This window comes from Somniosus microcephalus, chromosome 5, assembly GCF_052327205.1.
Source record: "Somniosus microcephalus isolate GS21.2 chromosome 5, FLI_Smic_1.0, whole genome shotgun sequence".
NCBI lineage: Eukaryota > Metazoa > Chordata > Chondrichthyes > Squaliformes > Somniosidae > Somniosus > Somniosus microcephalus.
In genome coordinates this window covers 286,305,051-286,327,706 of record NC_140991.1, presented here as the reverse complement: position 1 = coordinate 286,327,706, position 22,656 = coordinate 286,305,051, and the positions used below count along the sequence as shown (strand labels likewise).

The 22,656-nt window shown below is 44.2% G+C and overlaps 1 protein-coding gene across 8 annotated transcripts in view; it reads left to right on the top strand.

Annotated features, from left to right (window-relative positions):
- The window catches only part of cep72 (centrosomal protein 72), a 208,521-nt gene that overhangs the window by 97,702 nt on the left and 88,163 nt on the right, over nt 1–22,656 (top strand). For all 8 annotated transcript variants that reach the window (XM_085989102.1, XM_085989099.1, XM_085989100.1 and 5 more), the window contains 2 exons: nt 6,408–6,502; nt 12,888–12,942. In XM_085989102.1, the coding sequence (XP_085845228.1) occupies nt 6,408–6,502; nt 12,888–12,942 (150 nt within the window). The remainder of the gene's footprint in view (nt 1–6,407; nt 6,503–12,887; nt 12,943–22,656) is intronic.

Here is a 22,656-nt window from a genome sequence, read left to right as displayed (position 1 = left end):
CCGGGATGGGGTGGGCCAGTAGTGTGGCGTTGGCCAAGGCGCTTTTGGTCTGGTGGAAGGCTGTCGCCATCTCGCTGGACCAGGTGAGTTGCTCTTTGCCCGTTTTGCCCCTGGTGGCTTCGTAGAGCGGGTGCATGAGTGAGGCGGCCTTGGGCACGAAACGGTGATAGAAATTGACCATCCCCAAAAATTCCTGCAGCGCCTTGACCGAGGTGGGCTGGGGAAAGTCCGCCACCGCCTGCACCTTGGAAGGTAGGGGAATGGCTCCCCTTGGCGAGATTCTGTGGCCGAGAAAGTCAATTTGGGCTGCTCCGAACTGGCATTTGGCCGGGTTGACGATTAGCCCGTGTTGGCTGAGGCGCTGGAAAAGAGAGCGCAAATGCGCGATGTGCTCGGCCTTGCTGGTGCTGGCCACGAGGATATCGTCCAGATAGACAAACAAGAAGCTCAGGTCCCGTAGGACGGAATCCATGAGCCGTTGGAAGGCCTGTGCGGCGTTCTTGAGCCCGAAGGGCATGCGCAGGAACTCGAACAGTCCGAAGGGGGTGATGACCGCCGTCTTCTGGACGTCTGCGTGGTGGACGGGGACCTGATGGTAGCCGCGAATCAGGTCGACCTTGGAAAAGACGGACTTTCCTGCTAGGTGTGCCGAAAAGTGTTGGATGTGCGGAATGGGGTATCTATCGGGCGTGGTGGCGTCGTTGAGCCATCTGTAGTCGCCGCAGGGGCGCCAGCCACCGCCCGGCTTGGGCACAATGTGAAGGGGGGACGACCAGGGGCTGTTCGAGTGGCGGATGATGCCCAGTTTCTCCATCGTGGCGAATTCTTCCTTGGCCACCGCCATCTTGGCTGGGTCCAGGCGTCTGGCTCGGGCGAACACTGGTGGTCCCGTAGTGGCGATGTGGTGCTCGACACCATGCTTGGCTGCCGCGGCTGAGAAGGTCGGTTGTGTGAGCCTCGGGAAATCTGCGAGTAGGCGGGCGTAGTCGTCATCCGCCGGGGCAGAGCAGGACCCGACGAGGGCCGGGCTGTTTCTCTGCTGGCAGGCCAGTGAAGCGAAAGTTGCTGCGTCGATCAGGCGCCTGTCGCGGACGTCGACCAGGAGTCCGTGGGCGCAAAGAAAATCGGCGCCCAGCAAGGGATGTGCCACCGAGGCCGTCACGAAATCCCACGTAAATCGCTGGCCGTTGAAACAAACCTCGGCCCGTCGCTTTCCAAAAGTAGCGATGGCTGCGCCATTTTGCCGCCACGAGGGGTGGGCCGCTGCAGCCTGCCTGGATGTCGAGTTGGGAGGCAGGAATTATGCTGCATTGGGCTCCGGTGTCGCAAAGGAATCTGCGCCCTGAAAGGGAGTCGGTTATGTACAGCAGTTTACCTGCGGTGCCGATGGCCATCGTGGCAGCGGGGGTGCGGTCGAGCGGGCCTAGACGGCGGCGCGGGGCTGGCGCGTTGGGCCGGGCGGCCATCTTGGTTTGATCGAAAGAGCAGGGTGCTCTGCAACGTTGGGCCTTGTGGCCGAAACGCGCGTGGTAGTAGCATAGTTCTGCGGCCTGGCGTGGCGGCGCGCGCTTGGTGGTGTCGGGGGGCCTCGCGGCTGCACAGCCGAGTTGGGCGACGGCGAAGACTTTGTCCGCGGCGGCTGCCAGTTGTACGCAGTCCGTGATCGGGGACCCCGCGAGGGCAGTCTGTACCTGCTGAGGAAGCAGGCTGAGGAAAAGGGCCCGAAACAAGAAGCACTGCGGTTCAGAGCCCAGGAGCGCAAGCATCCGGCTCATCAACTGGGTCGGGGTAGAGTCGCCGAGGCCTGGTAGTGAAAGAAGCCTACGGGCCCTCTCCTCCCCGGACAGGCCGTAAGCCTGCAGCAAGCGGCCCTTAATGGTTGAGTACTTGCCGGTCTGTGGTGGGTTCCCCAGCAGATCGAGAACTTCGGCGGCGGTGGAGCTTGCTAGTGCTGAGACTACGTGGAGGTACCTTTCTTCATCGTCTTGAACCCTGTGAAGGGTGAATTGGGCCTCCGTGTGCGCGAACCAAGCTGGTGCTTGGTGTTCCCAGAAGGTGGGGAGCTTCAAGGACGCGGCGCCGGCCGACATCGGGCTGCTGCTGGTTGCTGTCGGGTCGTTGCTGGCCTCTGTAGGGCTACGTGAGTCGGGGGCTTCGGCCGCCGACATTCGGGGTCACCAATGTGGGAGACTACAGTCTCCCGCGTAAAGAAATAGGCAACACAGCGAGCTACAAGAAATAGGTCTTTATTCCAACTCTCACAATACAGTACTGAATTCGTAAAGCCCGCGAGCCTGTGATGACTCACGGATTGGTCACCTGCTGGAACCTGATTGGTTTTCCTTCTCTCAGCAGCAGGCAAGTCTGAACATGCCTTATTCCTCTCAGCTTGCAACTGTCTTGCGGGGGGAGGGGAATACAGCAGTTAAAAGGGGATTATACAGGTTTATCTACATACACACAGTGTTTCCCCAATGTGGCAACGCCACACATCATCCTGTTTGCAGTGATTAGAGTTAGCTACATAGTAAAACAAATTTTTAATAGTAATCAAGGCCATTGCTCTACAGTTTCATGCAAATATGGACATAATCGTAGAGTTTGAGCCCGCAAATGTCACTAGCGCTCTAATACAAATGTAGTTTGACTTCTTCAATCACGGTAAATCACTGGCCCGGACACAATATATTGCACATTACATAGTATCACTGTGAGCAAAGCAGCCATGATCTTCTAGTATTCCAGTATAAAGCTCATTGAGGTGTTCATTTTTGACCATTGGATAGCAGTATAATTATTGAGCCTTTTTTCGAATGCAGACTTTTGTGATTGTAGCTGTTCTCATTTTTATTTTTCAAGTATGCTTTTTAATGTTATTGTTCTGATTTAAATGACCTAGAGTTTGTCTTGGAAAAACCTGCCAGGTCTGCCAGATTCAAACAGTAGTGCTTTTATTATGCATAATAACCACTGCCAGTCAGCTGGATTATAAGGAGATAGTAACATCTAATGGCTGTTTTCATTACAGCTTAATTTATATATCGGATCTTGGCTACAGTACTATACCTGTACTGTGGTTTAAAATCTCCGATTTCATACCACGAAGGAGTCTTTCTACTTCGACATTGTATTTGATTAAATCCCTTGTTATAACTAAATACATTATTATTGGAATGGATACTTTACAGGAACATTGAATGAATGAAAGAAAAACATTTTATTTTAACAATAAAGGAGTAATTGTGCCAATGTATTTGTTAAAGTAGATGACAAACTCTTGCGGTGGTGTTTTTGGTTATAGTAAGTGGTATAAGAACAAGGTATGATTATAACAGAGGCAGATGGCTCACAAAACCAATTTGGGGTTTCTAGGGGGGGTCAAGGGTATGTCATAGATTTACTGTAGCCCGATGCGTGCTCTGGCTACCCTAGTTTAGCAAATAGTTATTATTGCATTTAAACTTCTGTAAAACATACAAGGGAAGTGGGCCAGTTTCAGGGACCAGCAGTTCCGCAGGCAGAAGGGAAGCTTTGCTGCTGCTATTCTGTGTGGATTTTGAAGACAGACACAGAATGTTGGCACAGCGTTGCAGCCTGGCATAAACTTGGAAGCCTGGCATAAGCACCAGCAACTTTTATGGTAGATTTTCTAGAAAATGGTCAAGCCAGCCACATTTCTTTGTCATACGTCTGATTGAATTGCATGTCCTTCTTGAGTCCATTGGTCTATGCAACTTTTAACTTTACTGAATGAGCTACCTTTTCAGTAAAGTCTCCCAAAAGAGCCTTTCTTTCATTACCTCTAGCTTTTGTAGTGCACTGAAGTTTACTTATGGTGAAAAATATAGTTGAGTATTCTCTTGAGGATCCTTGTCTTTCTGCTGGAGTTACAGCCATCTTCACTGGTTGGTTGCCCCAAGGAACTGGATGTTTTTAATTAAAGGTAGTTCTTTTTTTCCTCTCCCTTGATACCTCTTGTGCCACTGGGTAACACCTGTTTGAATCTGTTCTCAGCGCTGCTCCCTCCTTGGTGAATTTTGGATATATCCACCAATGCGGGAACAACAATGAGTACAGAAACAACCAGGCCTTCCAAATTCTAACTGGTGTTGCCCAGTGGCATGAGAAATGCAACATCAAATACAAATGGAGTTAACAGTCCGATAGGTTTCAACAGACTCTGCAGCCAGCCAACATCGAGCTGTTTCCAGATGAAAGATATATTTATAAAACCAGCCTGGCCAGAGATGGAACTGATCTTATCAGACACCATACTTTCCATCTGCCTCGAATTCTTTGCCAAGGCATCCTAGAAATGTGAATCATGAATGAAGGGTGACCCCATAACTCAAACAGTTTAAGGAGTTTTAATTTTGAATAATAACAGCTTAGCTGTAAATGTTTCTTTTGAAGTGGCTGTTGCAATTCAGGCTCTTTCCCAGCACTTATTCTTCTGTTTATGACATATAAGCAGACCCTAGGGAAACAACCTCTCAGCATCTACCCTGTCAATCCCCCTCAGAATCTTATGGGGGAAAAATTCGGTTGCTTTGCGCCTCCCGTTAGCACCTAAGGGGGCGCAAAGCAACTACTGCCCGGGCGCGGCGCTGCCAATGCCTCCCGTGAAATTCAGCGGGAGATTAGCGGCGGCACTAACCGTTAGCACCCCGCGGCGCTGTGCCAGTGGCGATGACATCATCACCGTGCGCAGCACCCCGGCTGCAATCTTCGGTAGCGCCCCCTGACTTACCGCCAGATGCTATGTCCGACAGGGTCAGGGGGGCCTACCTGCAGCCGGGGCGGCGTTATTTAAAGGCGAGGTGCTGGGCGGCCAATTTTGTTGCTGGCCGCCTACCAGCACCTGCTTCCGCTGCCGTCCCCAGCCTCCTGACCCGACCCCCGCCGAGTGCCTTTAAGAAGGGGAGGAAGGCCTGCAATACTGCGGCGCTGCGGCTCATAGCACCGCGATATTCCCTCGCAGCGCCCCAAGAGGGAGGCAGGGCGCTTCCAGTAGCGCCCCACTTTCCTCTTTGGGCGCTACCACTCAATTTCGGCTGCGTGGGTACAAATGTTTCCGGGGCACTAAAAGTAGCACCCCGGCGAAAATAGCACCCCAAAGGGGGCGCAACTCAATTTTTCACCCCCCATGTGTTTCAACGAGATCACCTCTCATTCTTCTAAACTCCAGAGTATAGGCCCAATCTACTTAATCTCTCCTCATAGGACAGCCCTCTCAATCTAGTGAACCTTCGCTGCACCGCTTCTAAGGCAAGTTTGCCCTTCCTCAGAAAAGGAGACCAAAACTGTGCACAGTACTCTCCAGGTGTGGGCTCACCAAAGCCCTGTACAATTGTAGTAAGACTTCCTTACTCTTGTATTACAACCCCCTTGCAATAAAGGCCAACATACCATTTGCTTTCCTAATTGCTTGCTGTACCTGCATGCTAACTTTCTGTGTTTCCTGTACAAGGGCACCTACATTTCTCTGAACGCCAACATTTAATAGTTTCTCACCATTTAAAAAATATTGTTTTTCTATTCTTCCTACCAAAGTGAATAACCTCACATTTCCCCACATTATGCTCCATCTGTCACCTTTTTACCCACTTACTTAACCTGTCTATATCCCTTTGCAGGCTCTTTGTGTCCTCCTCACAACTTACTCAATTTAATGATTTTTTTTGGTCAAAATTATTTTATTAGGTGGTTTGGCATGCAGATGCACAGCTATAGTTATTTTTTTCACTGAATACCATTAAGAAATCAACCCTGTACAAGTTATCCTGCCTTGTGCAAATTATACTTCTGTTCTCAAGGCTTACCAATGGCGGTATACTTAGGGGTATTTCTAACTGAAGAACTGACCTGAAAATAATAAATAAATAAATCATAGTTGAATAAAGTGCCACAAAGGGGTAAGATTCCTTTTATTAGTGAAATCGTCAGCACATTCTTTGATTTTGCTGTACATATTGCACGGTGGAAATAATTTCTCATGGTCAGCATGAGTGATATTACCAACACTTTTAAAGGTTTAAGACAACTCAAGCTGATGGCTTTCAGATTGCTGGCATATTTGTTTATTTAAGCTCCTTTTTTGAATTATTTCCAAAACCACCTCTTGTCAACCTTTCTTTCCGCATAGATTTTTTGTGCGTGGATTTCAAGTTCCAGAATTAACCACCCTGTCATGTGGAAATCATTTATTCTTGATTTTAAAAGTCTTTTAACGTGAATTCGGTTTTGCTGTTTTGTCAAATTGGCGTTGGTTCTGTGGAGCACATTTTTACTTAAGCAAAAAGCACGAGCGGTGTGAATTGGAATTGAGTGTTTATCTTGCTGTATATTGTTGCTTTAATAATTGTCGCTTCCCCGTTCTCCTCCACACCACCCCCCCCCCCCCCAAGGTATTCGCGAGATTGATGATGCTGCAAGATGCCAGGACCCCGCGGTGAGAAACACCTCACAATCGACCAGGTCCCTGCCAGTCAACATTCCTAAGGTTTAAAGACCGATCCTTACTATTGAGAATAAATGAAGTGTACTGTTTCGGTGCATAACCTTGTTATTATCAAATTACTGTAACGATCAGAGTCCTTCTTGATGCAGTAAGAACATTTCGCAAGGGGTTTTATTGGAAAGACAATTTTCTCATCTATCCTCACCAAAATTGCCAATTATTCAAAGGTACATTTTGTGAAATTGGCTCCAGGTTAACAGAAAATGTACTATTTGTGCTCCCTCTAAGCATTATTTCCTATTGACTACTGTTCATTTCATTACATGTCCTTGTATTTTAACCCGTGCCCTTCTGACAACGCCAGGAAATTGCTGGTTCCTTTTGCTAGTTGCCATGTTTTTATTCATGCACACATTATGCTGCTAAAAAACTCTAAAATATATTTTTTTCCCATTGCTCCTCCATAACTAATCAGCTAGGTCAGCGAAGACCAGAGATTACATTTGGGGTGTACAGCTTGCATTAGGGCACATGGTGCATTTAGGACTGAGACATGGAAGGGCTGTCACAAACCCTGAATTTCAAGAATAGTATTATTACTGTAAAATTTACTCCCTACTAAAATGAGAACTTAGAATTTAAATCAACATTAAAACATTTCAAACGCTTTATTTCTGCTTGCCTTGTCTTCCTTGCTTTCTCCTCTATATATTTCCTATCTTTTTAAACCTTAATATTGTCACATTTATATGTAACATAGAAAATAATAATCTAAATTATCTTGTTTTAAAAAAAATAAAGTCACTGAATATATGTTCTTCTGATAATTCTGGAGTCGTGACCCATTTGGTTCAAAATTGGTTTCTGATTGGTTCCAACACAATTACAACAGCGGGTTTCTGAGTGACATTGACAAAAGGTACTGACCAGCTCTTTCTCCCTGTTCTTGGTGGTGCAGTGACTGTTTGCATCTGAGAATGACTGTGCTTGCATGGAGGTGGTCGTCAGAGAATGACTGTGATTAGATTAAGGTGGTCAGAGAATGACAGTGTTTAGATTGAGGTTGGTCAGGGAATGACTGTGATTAGATTGAGTTAGTCAAAGAATGACTGTTTAGATTGAGGTGGTCAGAGAATGACTTTAGATTGAGGTGGTCGGAGAATGACTTTAGATTGAGGTGGTCGGAGAATGACTTTAGATTGAGGTGGTCGGAGAATGACTTTAGATTGAGGTGGTCGGAGAATGACTTTAGATTGAGGTGGTCAGAGAATGACTTTAGATTGAGGTGGTCAGAGAATGACTTTAGATTGAGGTGGTCAGAGAATGACTTTAGATTGAGGTGGTCAGAGAATGACTTTAGATTGAGGTGGTCAGAGAATGACTTTAGATTGAGGTGGTCAGAGAATGACTTTAGATTGAGGTGGTCAGAGAATGACTTTAGATTGAGGTGGTCAGAGAATGACTTTAGATTGAGGTGGTCAGAGAATGACTTTAGATTGAGGTGGTCAGAGAATGACTTTAGATTGAGGTGGTCAGAGAATGACTTTAGATTGAGGTGGTCAGAGAATGACTTTAGATTGAGGTGGTCAGAGAATGACTTTAGATTGAGGTGGTCAGAGAATGACTTTAGATTGAGATGGTCAGAGAATGACTTTAGATTGAGGTGGTCAGAGAATGACTTTAGATTGAGGTGGTCAGAGAATGACTTTAGATTGAGGTGGTCGGAGAATGACTTTAGATTGAGGTGGTCGGAGAATGACTTTAGATTGAGGTGGTCAGAGAATGACTTTAGATTGAGGTGGTCAGAGAATGACTTTAGATTGAGGTGGTCAGAGAATGACTTTAGATTGAGGTGGTCAGAGAATGACTTTAGATTGAGGTGGTCAGAGAATGACTAGATTGAGGTGGTCGGAGAATGACTTTAGATTGAGGTGGTCAGAGAATGACTTTAGATTGAGGTGGTCGGAGAATGACTTTAGATTGAGGTGGTCAGAGAATGACTTTAGATTGAGGTGGTCAGAGAATGACTTTAGATTGAGGTGGTCAGAGAATGACTTTAGATTGAGGTGGTCAGGGAATTACTTTAGATTGAGGTGGTCGGAGAATTACTTTAGATTGAGGTGGTCAGAGAATGACTTTAGATTGAGGTGGTCGGAATGACTTTAGATTGAGGTGGTCAGAGAATGACTTTAGATTGAGGTGGTCAGGGAATTACTTTAGATTGAGGTGGTCGGAGAATGACTTTAGATTGAGGTGGTCAGAGAATGACTTTAGATTGAGGTGGTCGGAATGACTTTAGATTGAGGTGGTCAGAGAATGACTTTAGATTGAGGTGGTCAGAGATTGGAGAATGAGTGTGTTAAGATTGAGGTTGATGGAGAATGATTGTTTAGATTGAGGTGGTTAGAGAATGACTTCAGATTGAGGTGGTTGAAGGATGACTGTGTTTAGATTTAGACTGTGTTAATTGTGTTTACATAAAAATGCTTGAGACACTCATTTTCTTGTGACTTTTCTTCCAATTGTTTTCCTTTCCTGTCTCACTTTTCATATGACTGCTGGGGTATGGTCCCAAGGGCTGCAGCAGTCTTTTTGATATCTTGCTCAACTATATCACATGAGTGTTGGCAGGCTATTTTACCATGGCCAAGTGTTCAGCGAAACTAGATCATGTACTTAACCAATGTCCACACAGGCACTTCTCAGCTGGAATCATTGCAAAGTGATCAGGAACAAGAACCCTGGCTATTCCCCCTACCCCCATCGCCCCTCCTTAAACCAGCCTAACAATAGTGACTGTGATCATCTAGCTCAGCACAGCCAAGAATCAAACTTTTGATGCTTTAGGGAGTTGCCCTGGTAATGGCCATCCAATAGAGTGTAAATGACAACATTTAAAGATGCATTGCAATAGCCAGAATCGTTTGCTAGTTAGGCAATAGTCTAAAAATAAATGTGACATCATAAAAACTAGGCATCCTGATAGTATCTGTAAAGGAAAGGTTGCTTAATAAAACGTTTTGTTAAAAGAATGTGATTTCTTAATCCCTCTGTTTGCTCACCAGGCCATGTACTCGCTGGTCAGGAGGGTGCTCTTGTTGGCGAGACTCCCTCCAGTTTTCCTCTCCCCTGTAGGGCAGAGCCTGACCTCTGTTCTGTGCCTTCTCACATCAATGAGGCTGATGTGGTCCAATGCAACAAAATGGGGGGAAAGCAAACCTCTGTCCAGCAGAGCTGCAATTTGGTGCTCCAATCTGCTGGCTGTTGAAAGTATTTCTAAGTGAATGTTTGATCCATATTTTAGTCCTTTGATTTGTTTACATCCCAGAGTGTACTCAAACTGATTTGGAAGCTAGATCAATGGTAAATAGGTCATTGCACGAAACATTAAATTCTCACTATTATAATTTGTTTTTTTTTAATAGAACCACAATCTCATTGAGTTCCTGTAAGACGCCCTACAGACTATAAGCTGTACCTTTTGGTTATCTGCCCTTGCAGGGGTGGGGGACCCATAGGATTAATAATTACCTTATTGACAGTAATCTGCAACATGATCGACTCTCTTCAAAGTGGTTCTAACTACAGGTTAAAGTTTTTACAGGCTAATGTAATATTTAAATTAAATGGCCAAAAAGCAGAACAGAATTCAGCAGATGCTGACTATATAATACAACAACGAAATGTGACGAGCAAAGCATGCAAAGGGTTAATTTCTCATTCCCGTGATGATTTCTGAAGTACTATAACAATCCACCCTGCTCCAAACACCAAAGCCCTTAATGTATGTGCAACAGCTGACTCCTTTCTGAATGTAGAGGCTCACTCTCGCTTCTGAGTCAGAAGGTTGTGTGTTTAAGCCCCACACCAAAGACTTGACTTGAGCACATAATCCAGGTTGTCACTCAAATGCAGTACTGAAGGAATGCTGCACCTTCGGAGGTGCCATCTTTTGGACAAGACGTTCTACCGAGGTTCATCTTCCCTCTCGGCGGCATAAAAGATCGCATGGCACTATCTTGAAGACGAGCAGGGGAGTTCTCCCCAGCGTCCTGGCTAATGGTTATCCCTCAACCAAAACCACAGATGATCTTTCATTTATCTCATTGTTGTTTGTGTGGGACCTTGCTCTGTGCAAATTCCTACATTATAACAGTGACTACACTTCAGCAGTAGTCACTGTAAAGCACTGAGGTCTTGAAAGGCGCTATATAAATGCAAGTCTTTTTCTTCTTTTCTCTCGCATTGAGGCTTATCCTGTCCATGCCTAATATCCCCCCACACATTATTTGAGCAGGAGTCGCTTCCAGAGTTTTGTGACCGTGCAACCAGGCCAAGTTAGAATTGCACCATTCAAAGCAAGTTTGCACTTTCACTTCAGAATGTCAAGGACTGTGTTGTTTTGGTTTTTAAAAACGGTATACTTAGGAACAGGAGCAGGCCACTCAGCTCCTCGAGCCTGTTCTGCCATTCAATGAGATCATGATTGATCTGCGACCTAACTCCATACACCCGCCTTTGGCCCATATCCCTTAATTCCTTTGCTTAACAAAAAGCTATCAATCTCCGATTTAAAATTAACAATTGATCTAGCATCAATTGCCGTTTGCGGAAGAGAGTTCCAAACTTCTACCACCCTTTGTGTGTAGAAGTGTTTCCTAATTTCACTCCTGAAAAGTCTGGCTCTAATTTTTAGACTATGCCCCCTAGTCCTAGAATTCCCAATCAGCAGAAATAGTTTCTCCGTATCTGTTCCCCTTAATATCCTGAAAACCTCGATCAGATCATCCCTTAACCTTCTAAATTCTAGGGAATACAACCCTAATTTGTGTAATCTCTCCTTGTAACTTAACCCTTAAAGTCCGGGTATCATTCTGGTAAACCTATGCTGCACTCCCTCCGAGGCCAATATATCCTTCCTAAGGTGTGTTGCCCAGAACTGCTCACAGTGCTCCAGGAGTGGTCTAACCAGGGTTTTGTACAGCTGCAGCATAACTTCTACCCCCTTGTACTCTAGTCCTCTAGATATAAAGGCCAGCATTCCATGAGCCTTTTTGGTTATTTCCATTTGCCACAGTTTTGCCCATTCACTTAATCTATCATCCCTTTGTAATTTTATGTTTCCATCTACACTGTCTACAATGCCGCCTATCTTTGTGTCATCGGCAAATTTGGATGTATGACTTTCTATGCCATCATCTAAGTCGTTAATAAATATTGTTACTAGTTGAGGCACCAACACAGACCCCTGCGGGACACCATCCTGCCAATTTGAGTACCTATCCATTATCCCTACTCTGTCTCCTGCCGTTCAAGCCAACTTACTAACCAGGTCAATAATTTGCCCTCAATTCTACCTTAGTTAACAGTCTCTTATGTGGGACTTTGTGAAATGCCTCCTGGAAGTCCATATAATAACATCCATAGGCATTCCCCATCCACTACTTTAGTCACCTCTTCAAAAAATTCAATCAAGTTTGTCAGGCATGACCTAGCTTTCACAAATCCATACTGGCTCTCTCTGATCAACTGAAAATTTTTGAGGTGTAAGTTTATTTTAACTGTTTGGACAAAGGAACCTTTCCCCTTTATGGGAAAACAGTATCAAGATTCAGTCACAATTATAAACTACAGCTTCTACATTCTGTTGTATTGTCACGGAGTCAAGGAACTGCTTTAACAAAACAAAGAGAACTGTTCTTGCTGGTATTAGAACTTTTTTTATAGTAGTTAAGAAAAGCTGTCATATAGACGTCAGATTCGTTCCTTCCTGTCCACCACCCCCGCCCCCCCATCCCACTAATCACCCATCCATATGATGCCCAGCACTTCATCTTGTATGGTTAAAAGTACCCTTCTACTTTAGATTTAACAATTAATCACGAGATAACAGAACGTGCCAGTGTCCTGGAATGCATCGTATGTTCCTTCCCCCAGCCTATAATTGTGGGTAGGTGTGTTTGCAGATCTTAAGTAGCAGATCCCACAGCTGAAGATGATGAAATGATTTAGTTACAATGATTTTTTTTTACTGTATTTGCCTCAATTGAAATTTACAACCATCTGCCAAATTGTTTTTAAAATTGTGTGCGTGCATCGCTCTGTTTACCTAACATTGAAATGTCACCTGTGGAATTCAACAAGTCATGGGTGTGATGTTAGATTATAATGTTAGATTATTATTCTACAGTCATGCTAGATTGCAGAGTAAGGGAGACTTTTGAGAGATTTTTCTTGGACCCTGCCTCTGAAGATGAGTTTGCTTTAAAGGCTATGGTACATCAAAGTGTACAGGGCCTATCGAAAGGAACAGGCTCAGTGGACTGAGGCCTTTTGCTGAGTTCATACATTCTTTTACTTTTCATGTCCTTGTGAAGTTATTGATTATTTATTAATCCTTTTTGGTTTGTTTGTTAATTCCACTTAGGTTATCGTGAATTCGCAAAAGAAAAGTTCTGCAGAATTTCAAGCATTTACTGAAGGTAATTCATTTTCTTTAACATATGATTAGCAAATACTTTTAAACATTCCTGTAGATTTGGGGCTGGTGAAGGAAATGAGCTGATTTCTTCAGTCTTCTAATAATTGGTAGCCCAAGAACTCTCCATCCATGGTTCAACACATGCCCTTTTATCTGTTTATTTTGTCTCCTTCCCTGCTCCTTCTGTAAAGCTTTTTGGTACATTATCTGCATTAAAGGTGCATGTGGTTTGCTACAGAAGGTGCTTTAAGTCATAGAGTCATACGGCACAGAAGGAGGCCATTCGGCCCATCGAGTCCCTGTCGGCTCTCTGTAGAGCAATCCAGTCAGTCCCATTCCCCCGTTCTATCCCTGTAGCCCTGCAAGTTTATTTCCCTCAAGTGCCTATCCAGTCTCCCCTTGAAAACATTGAGTGTCTCCGCTTCCACCACTTCTGCCGACAGTGAGTTCCAGGTCCTCACCACTCGTTGCATAATTTTTTTTTTTCCTCACATCCCCTCTGTATCTCTTGCCCAAAACCTTAAATCTGTGTCCCCTAGTCCTTGTACCATCAACTAGTGGGAACAGCCTTTCCCCGCCTAGCCTATCCAAACCCGTCATAATCTTGTACACCTCTATCAAATCACCCCTCAACCTTCTTTGCTCTAATGAAAACAAATCCAGCTTCTCCAACCTGTCCTTGTAGCTAAGATCCCCCATCCCCGGAACCATTCTGGTAAATCTCCTCTGCACCCTCTCAAGGGCCTTCACATCCTTCCTAAAGTATGGTGACCAGAACTGGAAGTGATGACACAAGTAACAACAGCAACCTTTTGAGACGCTATCAGTTTATATTATGTCTGCAGATGTGATTATGTGAACCTAGAATGTTTGTTAAAATCTGAATAACATGGTTACAGTGTTACGATTATATTCAACAACACTGGGATATAATAACACATCTTAAATCTTTAATTTTCACCCGTTTAGTTAGATCAGAATAGTAAGAAGACAGGAAACTGCAGTTCCAGACTATTGCTGTATTGCACCTTTATTGGAATCCATCTAGTGTTAGCTGTAATTGTCACATTGCCACATTGACTTGACCCAAGTCTTAAATATCACATTGACTTGACCCAAGTAATTTGCACATGTTAAACTTAGTTAGTGAAATGTGTGGTGTCATTAATTTCAATGGAATGATATTCCTAGTGTGAAGAGGATACATGCCAGCAACTTTCTGATGATATTTATTCAGCAGAGAAGACAAAGCTGAATAATGTGCAGGGGATATAATCACCCATGCCCCTAATGTCTCTTCCATTTTATATCACAGAAGCCAAAACAAAAAACAATCATAGAATGGTTACAGCACTTAAGGAGGTCATTCGGCCCATCGAGCCCGTGCCGGCTCTCTGCAAGAGCACTTCAGCTAGTCCCACTTCCCCGCCCTTTCTCCATAGCCCTGCAAATTTTTTTCCTTCAGGTACTTATCCAATTCGCTTTTGAAAGCCATGATTGAATCTGCTTCCACCACCTTCTCAGGTAATGCATTCTAGATCCTAACCACTCGCTGCGTAAAAAAGATTTTCCTCATGTCGCTTTTGGTTCTTCTGCCAATCACCTTAAATCTGTGTCCTCTGGTTCTCGACCCTTCCGCCAGTGGGAACAGTTTCTCTTTATCTACTCTGTCTAGACTCCTCATGATTTTGAGCACCTCTATCAAATCTCCTCTCAACCTTCTCTGCCCCAACTTCGCCAGTCTATCCATATAACTAAAGTCCCTCATCCCTGGAACCATTCTTGTAAATCTTTCCTGCACCCTCTCTAAGGTCTTCACATCCTTCCTAAAGTGAGGTTCCCAGAATTGGACACAATACTCCAGTTGAGGCCGAACTAGTGTTGTATAAAGGTTCATCATAACTTCCTTGCTTTTGTACTCTATGCCTCTATTTATGAAGCCCAGGATTCCGTATGCTTTTTTAACCACTTTCTCAACCTGCCCTGCCACATTCAATGATTTGTGCACATATACCCCCAGGTCTCTCTGTTCATGCACCCCCTTTAGAATTGTACCCTTTAGTTTATATTGCCTCTCCTCGTTCTTCCTACCAGAATGTATCACTTCACACTTTTCTGCATTAAATTTCATCTGCCATGTGTCCGCCCATTTCACCAGCCTGTCAGTGTCCTCTTGAAGTCTATCACGATCCTCCTCACTGTTCACTATACTTCCAAGTTTTGTGTCATCTGCAAATTTTGAAATTATGCTCTGTACACTCAAGTCCAAGTCATTAATATATATCAAGAAAAGCAGTGGTCCTAGTCCTGACCACTGTGTACCTTTATACATAATGGTTTTTAATTGAGAGAAAATAAAAAGGTAGTAAAAATAAAGCACACTTGCCACAGAGTGTTATTTGGTCCATGAAAATTATATTTCGTGGATTGAATAAAACAGGTCACAATACGAACATGGAATAACATACATAGTGTGCTACAAGGCAGTAATGTGAGAACAGATTCTGATAACATAAATCATAGGAAATAAGTTAGGATTGTTGAAAACTGAATGGTGCGGGGTAAATGTCTTGGAATAGACACCCATAGGCGTGTGAAATTAAAATATACAGGTTTTTAGAAATAACAAAACTGAGGGATGAAATTGAAAATGCAACTAACTGACTCAAACTAATGTGATCTGAAGTTTAATATTGAGGAATTACTACTTGTATGCAATATGTAGGATAATACAGAGGCTGGAGTGCTCTGCAAGCTATAATGCACTACAAGGTTCAGTGATGTTCTGAACAAGTTGTGTTACTACCAGGTAACGCAATCACCCTGCATTGTCTTAAAATCTGTGTGCTTAGAGTATTCGAGACTGGTCTCTTCCAGTTTCAGTAAGTTTTTTTGAAGCTGGCAGCAGGAGTCATGGAGGTAGTGAGGGACAGCAGCCTGTTGCAGCTTTGATGGCGTTATTTGAACGAAGCGTCATTCATACCACATGATGTCAACTGCAGTGTTACCTGGTTTTATCAAGTGCATCTCACGCGAGATTAACATAGCATGAGTATAACATAATGACATTGCAAGAAATCCAGAGAAGACCTGAGCACGGTTCTTTCAGAATCAATGAGATAATGACCAGATAATCTGTTTTAATGATGCAGGTTGAGGGATAAAAGTTGGCCAGGACACCGGGGCGAACTCCCCTGCTGCTCTTCGACTCATGTCATGGGATCTTTTACGTTCACCCGAGAGGGCAGACAGGCCCTCGGTTTGCCCTCTCATCCAAAAGGCGGAACCGCTAATAGTGCAACACTCCCTCAGTACTGCACTGAAAATTCAGCCTAGGTTATGCGCTCAAGCCTCTGGAGTGGGATTTGAACCCACAGCCTTCTGACTCAGTGTTACCACTGTGCTAAAGCTGACACCTAGAAGAGCAAAGCGTTCTTCCAAATGTCCTGGCCAACATAACTCCCTCAACGAACAGCACCAAAATCAGACTTATGTGGTTATTTCTTCATATGCTGTGGTGGGATTTTGCTGTCTGCAAATTGGCTGCTGTACTTGCCTGATCACACATCAAAAGTAATTCATTGGCTGCGGCAGTGCTTGGGACATGCTGAGGATGTAATAAGGTGCTATCTATAAAAACGAATTTGTTCTTTTCTTTACTTCTTTCTTTATTGGTCACAGTTTGCAACAGGACTAATAAAGCTTTGCCAGTTTATTTATTTGATTGGAAAGGAATAGCATAGCACCATCTGCCAAATCTCCAAGCAAGGAGGATTTGTGTTTGATGAGCGGGCATGTTTGTGTGCATGATAAATTTTAAAAATGATTTGGTTACTTTGCCTGGTGTGACCTTGAGCCATTGAGACCAGGAAGGTCACCGAATCTCTGCCGGGACAGAAGTAGAAATGATGCAGTAGGCTTCAGCACCTCATGCGGTAGGGGCTCAGCTGTGAATCCCTCCGTACCCCAATGAAGTTGGATAATCTGCTGACACTCGCGTTCTAAACTTGCTCGTCAAGAATGGTCACTTTTTTTATTCGCTTATGGAATCTGGGCGTCGCTGGCAAGGCCAGTATTTATTGCCCATCCCTAATTGCCCTTGAGAAGGTGGTGGTGAGCCGCCTTCTTGAACCGCTGCGGTCTGTGTGGTGAAGGTACTCCCACAGTGCTGTTAGGTAGGGAGTTCCAGGATTTTGACCGAGCGCCGATGAAGGATCGGCGATATACTTCTAAATCAGGATGGTGTGTGACTTGGAGGGGAACTTGGAGGTGGTGGTGCTCCCATGCACCCGCTGCCCTTGTCCTTCTAGGTGGAAGAGGTCACGGGTTTGGGAGGTGCTGACGAAGAAGCCTTGGCGAGTTGCTGCAGTGCATCTTGTAGATGGTATACACTGCAGCCATGGTACGCCGGTGGTGGAGGGAGTGAATGTTTAAGGTGGTGGATGGGGTGCCAATCAAGCGGGCTGCTTTGTCCTGGATGGTGTCGAGCTTCTTGAGTGTTGTTGGAGCTGCACTCATCCAGGCAAGTGGAGAGTATTCCATCACACTCCTTACTTGTGCCTTGTAGATGGTGGAAAGGCTTTGGGGAGTCAGGAGGTGAGACACTCGCCGCAGAATACCTAGCCTCTGACCTGCTCTTGTTGCCACAGTATTTATGTGGCTGGTCCAGTTAAGTTTCTGGTTAATGGCGACCCCCCAGGATGTTGATAGTGGGGGATTCGGCGATGGTAATGCTATTGAATGTTATGGGGAGGTGGTTAGACTCTTGCTTGTTGGAGATAGTCATTGCCTGGCAGTTCTGTGACACGAATGTTACCTGCCACTTATCAGCCCAAGCCTGAACGTCGTCCAGGTCTTGTTGCATGCGGGCATGGACTGCTTCATTATCTAAGGAGAAACAGATACCGGAGGAACGGTGGTCCAGTCTTAATCAATATCCTCTGAAAAAGAGGAGCGAAAATGAGAGGCTCAAATAACAGAAACTGCTTGGTTTATTTTGCAGATTTTTAAGATTTTTGATCGTTATGCATATGTTAGAGTTTCCAGCTGCACGTACTGTGGTTTGATTTGGTGGGACTGTAATACCTGAAGTTGATGCATAGGCTTTGATGGGATTCTGTAGAGCGGAAAGGCCAAGGTTGAATGGGACAGAGCCTTGCCATGTTTGAGGGAGGGATGGGCAGGTCAGGTTGGGCTGAGGCCTAGTGGTTCGAGACCTGGTTGCATGATCGCGCCCAGACAAGAGAGCGATCCAGATTGGATTTGGATTAAATCTGCTGAGGGAATGCAAATTCATTGGGCCCCTATACAGTTCTAACCAGCTGATATATTTCCCTACGTATTTAATACCTTCCAAGCTGCTGATTTAAATGCCATGTAGTTTATTAGTACAATTAGCTGCAAAGCTCATATACATCTGCTCCTAGTTGGTGATGTCAGACGTGAGTAAAGTAAGAATACTTGGTTAGACAAATTAAGATGTGTGAAGTATAAGCATGTGAAGAGAATTTTAAAAAGGTATTAACTACCAATTACACAATCACAAAGAAGGGGACATAAAATAACTTCATCATCTTGTACATCTAGTGGCTTAGATATCACCAGATGCTTCACAAAGTCGCGGATTGGACACTAAGTGGAAATTGGGAGCAGCTTAGGTCATGTGAAAAAAGGCATGGTGGAGAGAGGTAGAAAATTAGACGACTGTAGGGGGCTTCTGAAGTTGGGGAGGGAGAGGTGGTAAGTTGGAGAGGTTAAGGAAGGCTGTGATAATTAACAGCTCTACCACGTATGATGAGGCAGAGCAAAGGGGGCAAGGTGGAGCAGTCCAGATTCAGAATGACTTAGGTTTTGAAATGGGATACAGGACCCGATGTTGTAGAGGAGATTTGTAAATGACAATAAGAATATTAAAATTTACTGCTTTATGGGGATAAGCAGCCATTGGAGGTCAGCAAGGACTGGGGTGATGGGTGAGCAGAACCTGGGCTAGAATCGGATTTCAGTGATGGAGTCCTGGATTGAGAATGAAGGTAGTTGCCGATAAGTTCAGACAAAGTGAAATGATCAGGCTGCCATTTTCATAATTCTTATTTGTTGTTCATTGCTTACTGAGATTTGTACAATGAAGGCAACGTGACTATCTTCTCTTGGTTTTAGATAGAGCAGCCTAACAAAGAAGGGAAGCAATTACTGCGTTGTGTTGGCTATGACTTTGCGTAGGAAACATCAGTTTCCACGTCCAGTTTTATTTTAAGTGTTGCTTGCACAAAATTTTAAAAACAGTAGAAGTTTGGGACATGGGATGCCCGCTCCCTCCCACAATCTCCTTGCACCTAGATCCCGAGTTCTGCTCTGTTGCTGTGGGAAGGCGCTGAACAGAGACCAGAGCCCACACCCAGGTAAGGGAGGGAGGGAGTCACCTGGGTATGCTTGACCCCTTTCTCAAAGTCTGGCTTCAGAGCGGTGGTATACAGTATTCTGCAAATGAAAGCTAATCCTTTCCCACTGTCGCTATTCTCCATGGCCTTGTTCACGTACAAGTGTTGATATATTTTAAAAACTGTGGTTGCTTCCAGGTTTTGTCTCTTTTTACCCCTTTAACTATTTGAATCTCAGGATACTTAGAGTTGGCGTTGCATGATGCTAATTGGGCCTGGCACTTCTCCACAATCTTATTGGTCCTTATCCAATCAGATTGTTAAAAATTAGTGATGGTGAAATTCAATTTCTCTTAATATCGATTTTCATATCCACATAACCTTCAATTTGAGTCTCGTGGGTGAAAAATACACAGAAAGTCAGCCCTTACATTATATTAAAGGTCACGCTTGCATCATCCCACTTGCTGTTTGTGCACACGGTCACACTTCATTGAAAAGAAACGCAAGTAATTTCATTTATAATCAAGTGAATTGTTTGTTTATATAAATGGTAATTTTATGCTTCACACTTTCACAATGAAAATGATTTCTCATCATTCCTTCCTTCCTGCACAAACAAGACCCCAGATACAATGCTAGCAATACCCACGGGGAAAGGTGGCCTTTTTACTGTTGTTAGTCTCAGTGTGGTCTAGCAAGTTTACCTATCTGGGTGCATTACAATGTGTAGAAGGTCACATAGCCCTCAGGTAGATACATATAGACAGTTCATGTCTACCTCCTCAACAATACATAATGCCATCCTATTGTACCCTTTTTATAACTGGTTTAAAAATTCATTTTTAACTGTTTTCATTCATCACCCCTTAATGTCTTTCCACACCATGGATTTAGCAGGTAAGCAATCTGTTTTCAAACCCTTCACCTCTAACTGGTTGCTCACAGTCTTGGTCACACTTCCTTTGGTTTCAATCTCCCTGTGGGGATCCTCCGTGGCCTTCAACTCAGCATTTTCTGATGAATTAGCTAAGATTGAGTGCACGGTGTGTGGGAAATTGAAGGCATGAACCCATGTTCCAGCATAGCATAGTGCCCAGCACGTTTCAGTGCCAACATGCACCTTCCCTGTACTGTTTATCTCTCTCATTCTTTCGATCTCCTGTCTGCATTGACTGCAGTCATACAGGTACTATAAGTATGGGAACAGTACTTTTTTCGCAGTACCATGTCCATTCTTGGCCTGTGGGCATGAGTGTAAACTGGTAGATCAAAGTGCTGGACTGTTGAGTGTTAGGTTGTGGTTGGTGCCCAACATTTCCTAAATGTCATTTCTACATTATAACAGTGACTATGCTTCAAAAGTACTTAATTGGCTGTATAGTGTTTTGAGACATCCTGAGGTCGTGAAAGGTGCTATATGAATGCAAATTCTTTTTCCATTCTCTCTTGTCTTTTCCTTTCCCTTTTTCTTTTTCCTTTTCTTTTCATGCTTAAGACTATGTTACAGATCTTGACAGTGCTCATCAGAGGAGCATAATGTAAAGAAGAACATTGTTCAAGAAAAAAAAATCTTTAAAAAAAAAAAGGCAAACATAAAACATAAAAAATGCACAATTTTCAACAAAAAATATCAATATTTATTATTTTCATAGCAAGATCTGTAAACAAACCAGGAGCAATATCTTTGCTCATCACTGGGTACGCCTTTCAATAATAAAGACAAGGGGAGTGGGCACAGTCCACTATGATCTCTGGGAGGTGGGAGTGCAGTGGGGCATGAACTAATGGGCAACCAACCATCAGTAGCTGCCAATCAGAGAGGAGGTGAATAGAGAATCATCCCTGGGTTATCCCTGACACTTGAGCAGCAACTGCTTGACTCTCCGATACCTGTTTACCTTTGTCTTAAAAGGCCAGCCTCTCTAGAATAACACCTGCCTATAACTCCTACCACCATAACTCCAGGTGGGGGCTTTCAGTTTTGAAGAATGTTCTTCCTAGCAGTTAGACCCTAGCTTTACCCTGAGTCCCGATAATGAGCTCAAATTCATTTCACTCGTCCTCTTCTGACCACTGTCTCTACAAAGCATCAGAGAAAATAAAGCTGCATCAGAGGTATCACTTTACTCTTTATTTTTTAAGTTCTGCTTTGAGCACCATTTAAGTGTAAGTGTAAAATAAAAAAAAATTAAACAGCAATCCTATAACCCCCTCCAAATTTGCTCTCCTGAAGCCAGGTTGTCAAGCCACATTATGGTTCCATCAACTCTGGATGTCTGCTACTACCTTGGCCAAATGACCATTTTAAGTGTGTGAGTTTACATTGAGTACTGGCAGGCTATTCTCACCTGTTTGATTTCTGGCAATGCTACAATAACAGATACTGTGCATATAAGGTCGCACTTCAGTTCATAGGGAGTGAGGGTTTGCTCACGAGAGTTGCCCTTGAAGTATCTTGGGAAAGGCTAAAATGTAATGGTGGCCACCACTTATGTGCTGTTTTATACGGACAGGTGTGTTATACCAAGTGTTCCACACAAGAATGACCTGTATTTTTCTGTGGTGGATTCTGCTTTGTAGAAGAGTAAAACGAGGAGATACATTCAATAACCAAGTTTACAATTCTCTGCTTAATGGCTTTCTTTAACATTCCATTTCCAAATAGGGTTGCCAACTCTGGTTAGACCTTTTCCTGGGAGGTTTCATCACAGGTATGTCCTGTCCACAAAAAGCAGGACCAGTCCAATCCGGCCAATTACCGCCCCATCAGTCTACTCTCAATCATCAGCAAAGTGATGGAAGGTGCCATCAACAATGCTATCAAGCGGCACTTACTCACCAGCAACAACAACTTGTATTTATATAGTGCCTTTAATGTAGTAAAACATCCCAAGGCGCTGCACAGGAGTATTTTAAGACAAAATCTGACACCAATCCACATAAGCATAAATTAGGGCAAATGACCAAAAGCTTGGTCAAAGAGGTAGATTTTAAGGAGTGTCTTAAAGGAGGAAAGAGAGGTAGAGAGCTGGAGAGGTTTAGGCAGGGAATTCCAGAGCTTAGGGCCTAGGCAACAGAAGGCACGGCCACCAAAGGTGAGCGATTATAATCAGGGATGTTCAAGGGGGCAGAATTAGAGGAACGCAGATATCTGGTGGTTGGAGGGGGTTGTGGGGCTCAAGGAGATTACAGAGATAGGAAGGGGCGAGGCCATGGAGGGATTTGAAAACAAGGATGAGAATTTTGAAATCGAGGCGCTGCATAACCGGGAGCCAATGTAGGTCAGTGAGCACAGGGGTGATAGACGAACGGGACTTGGTGCGAGTTAGGAC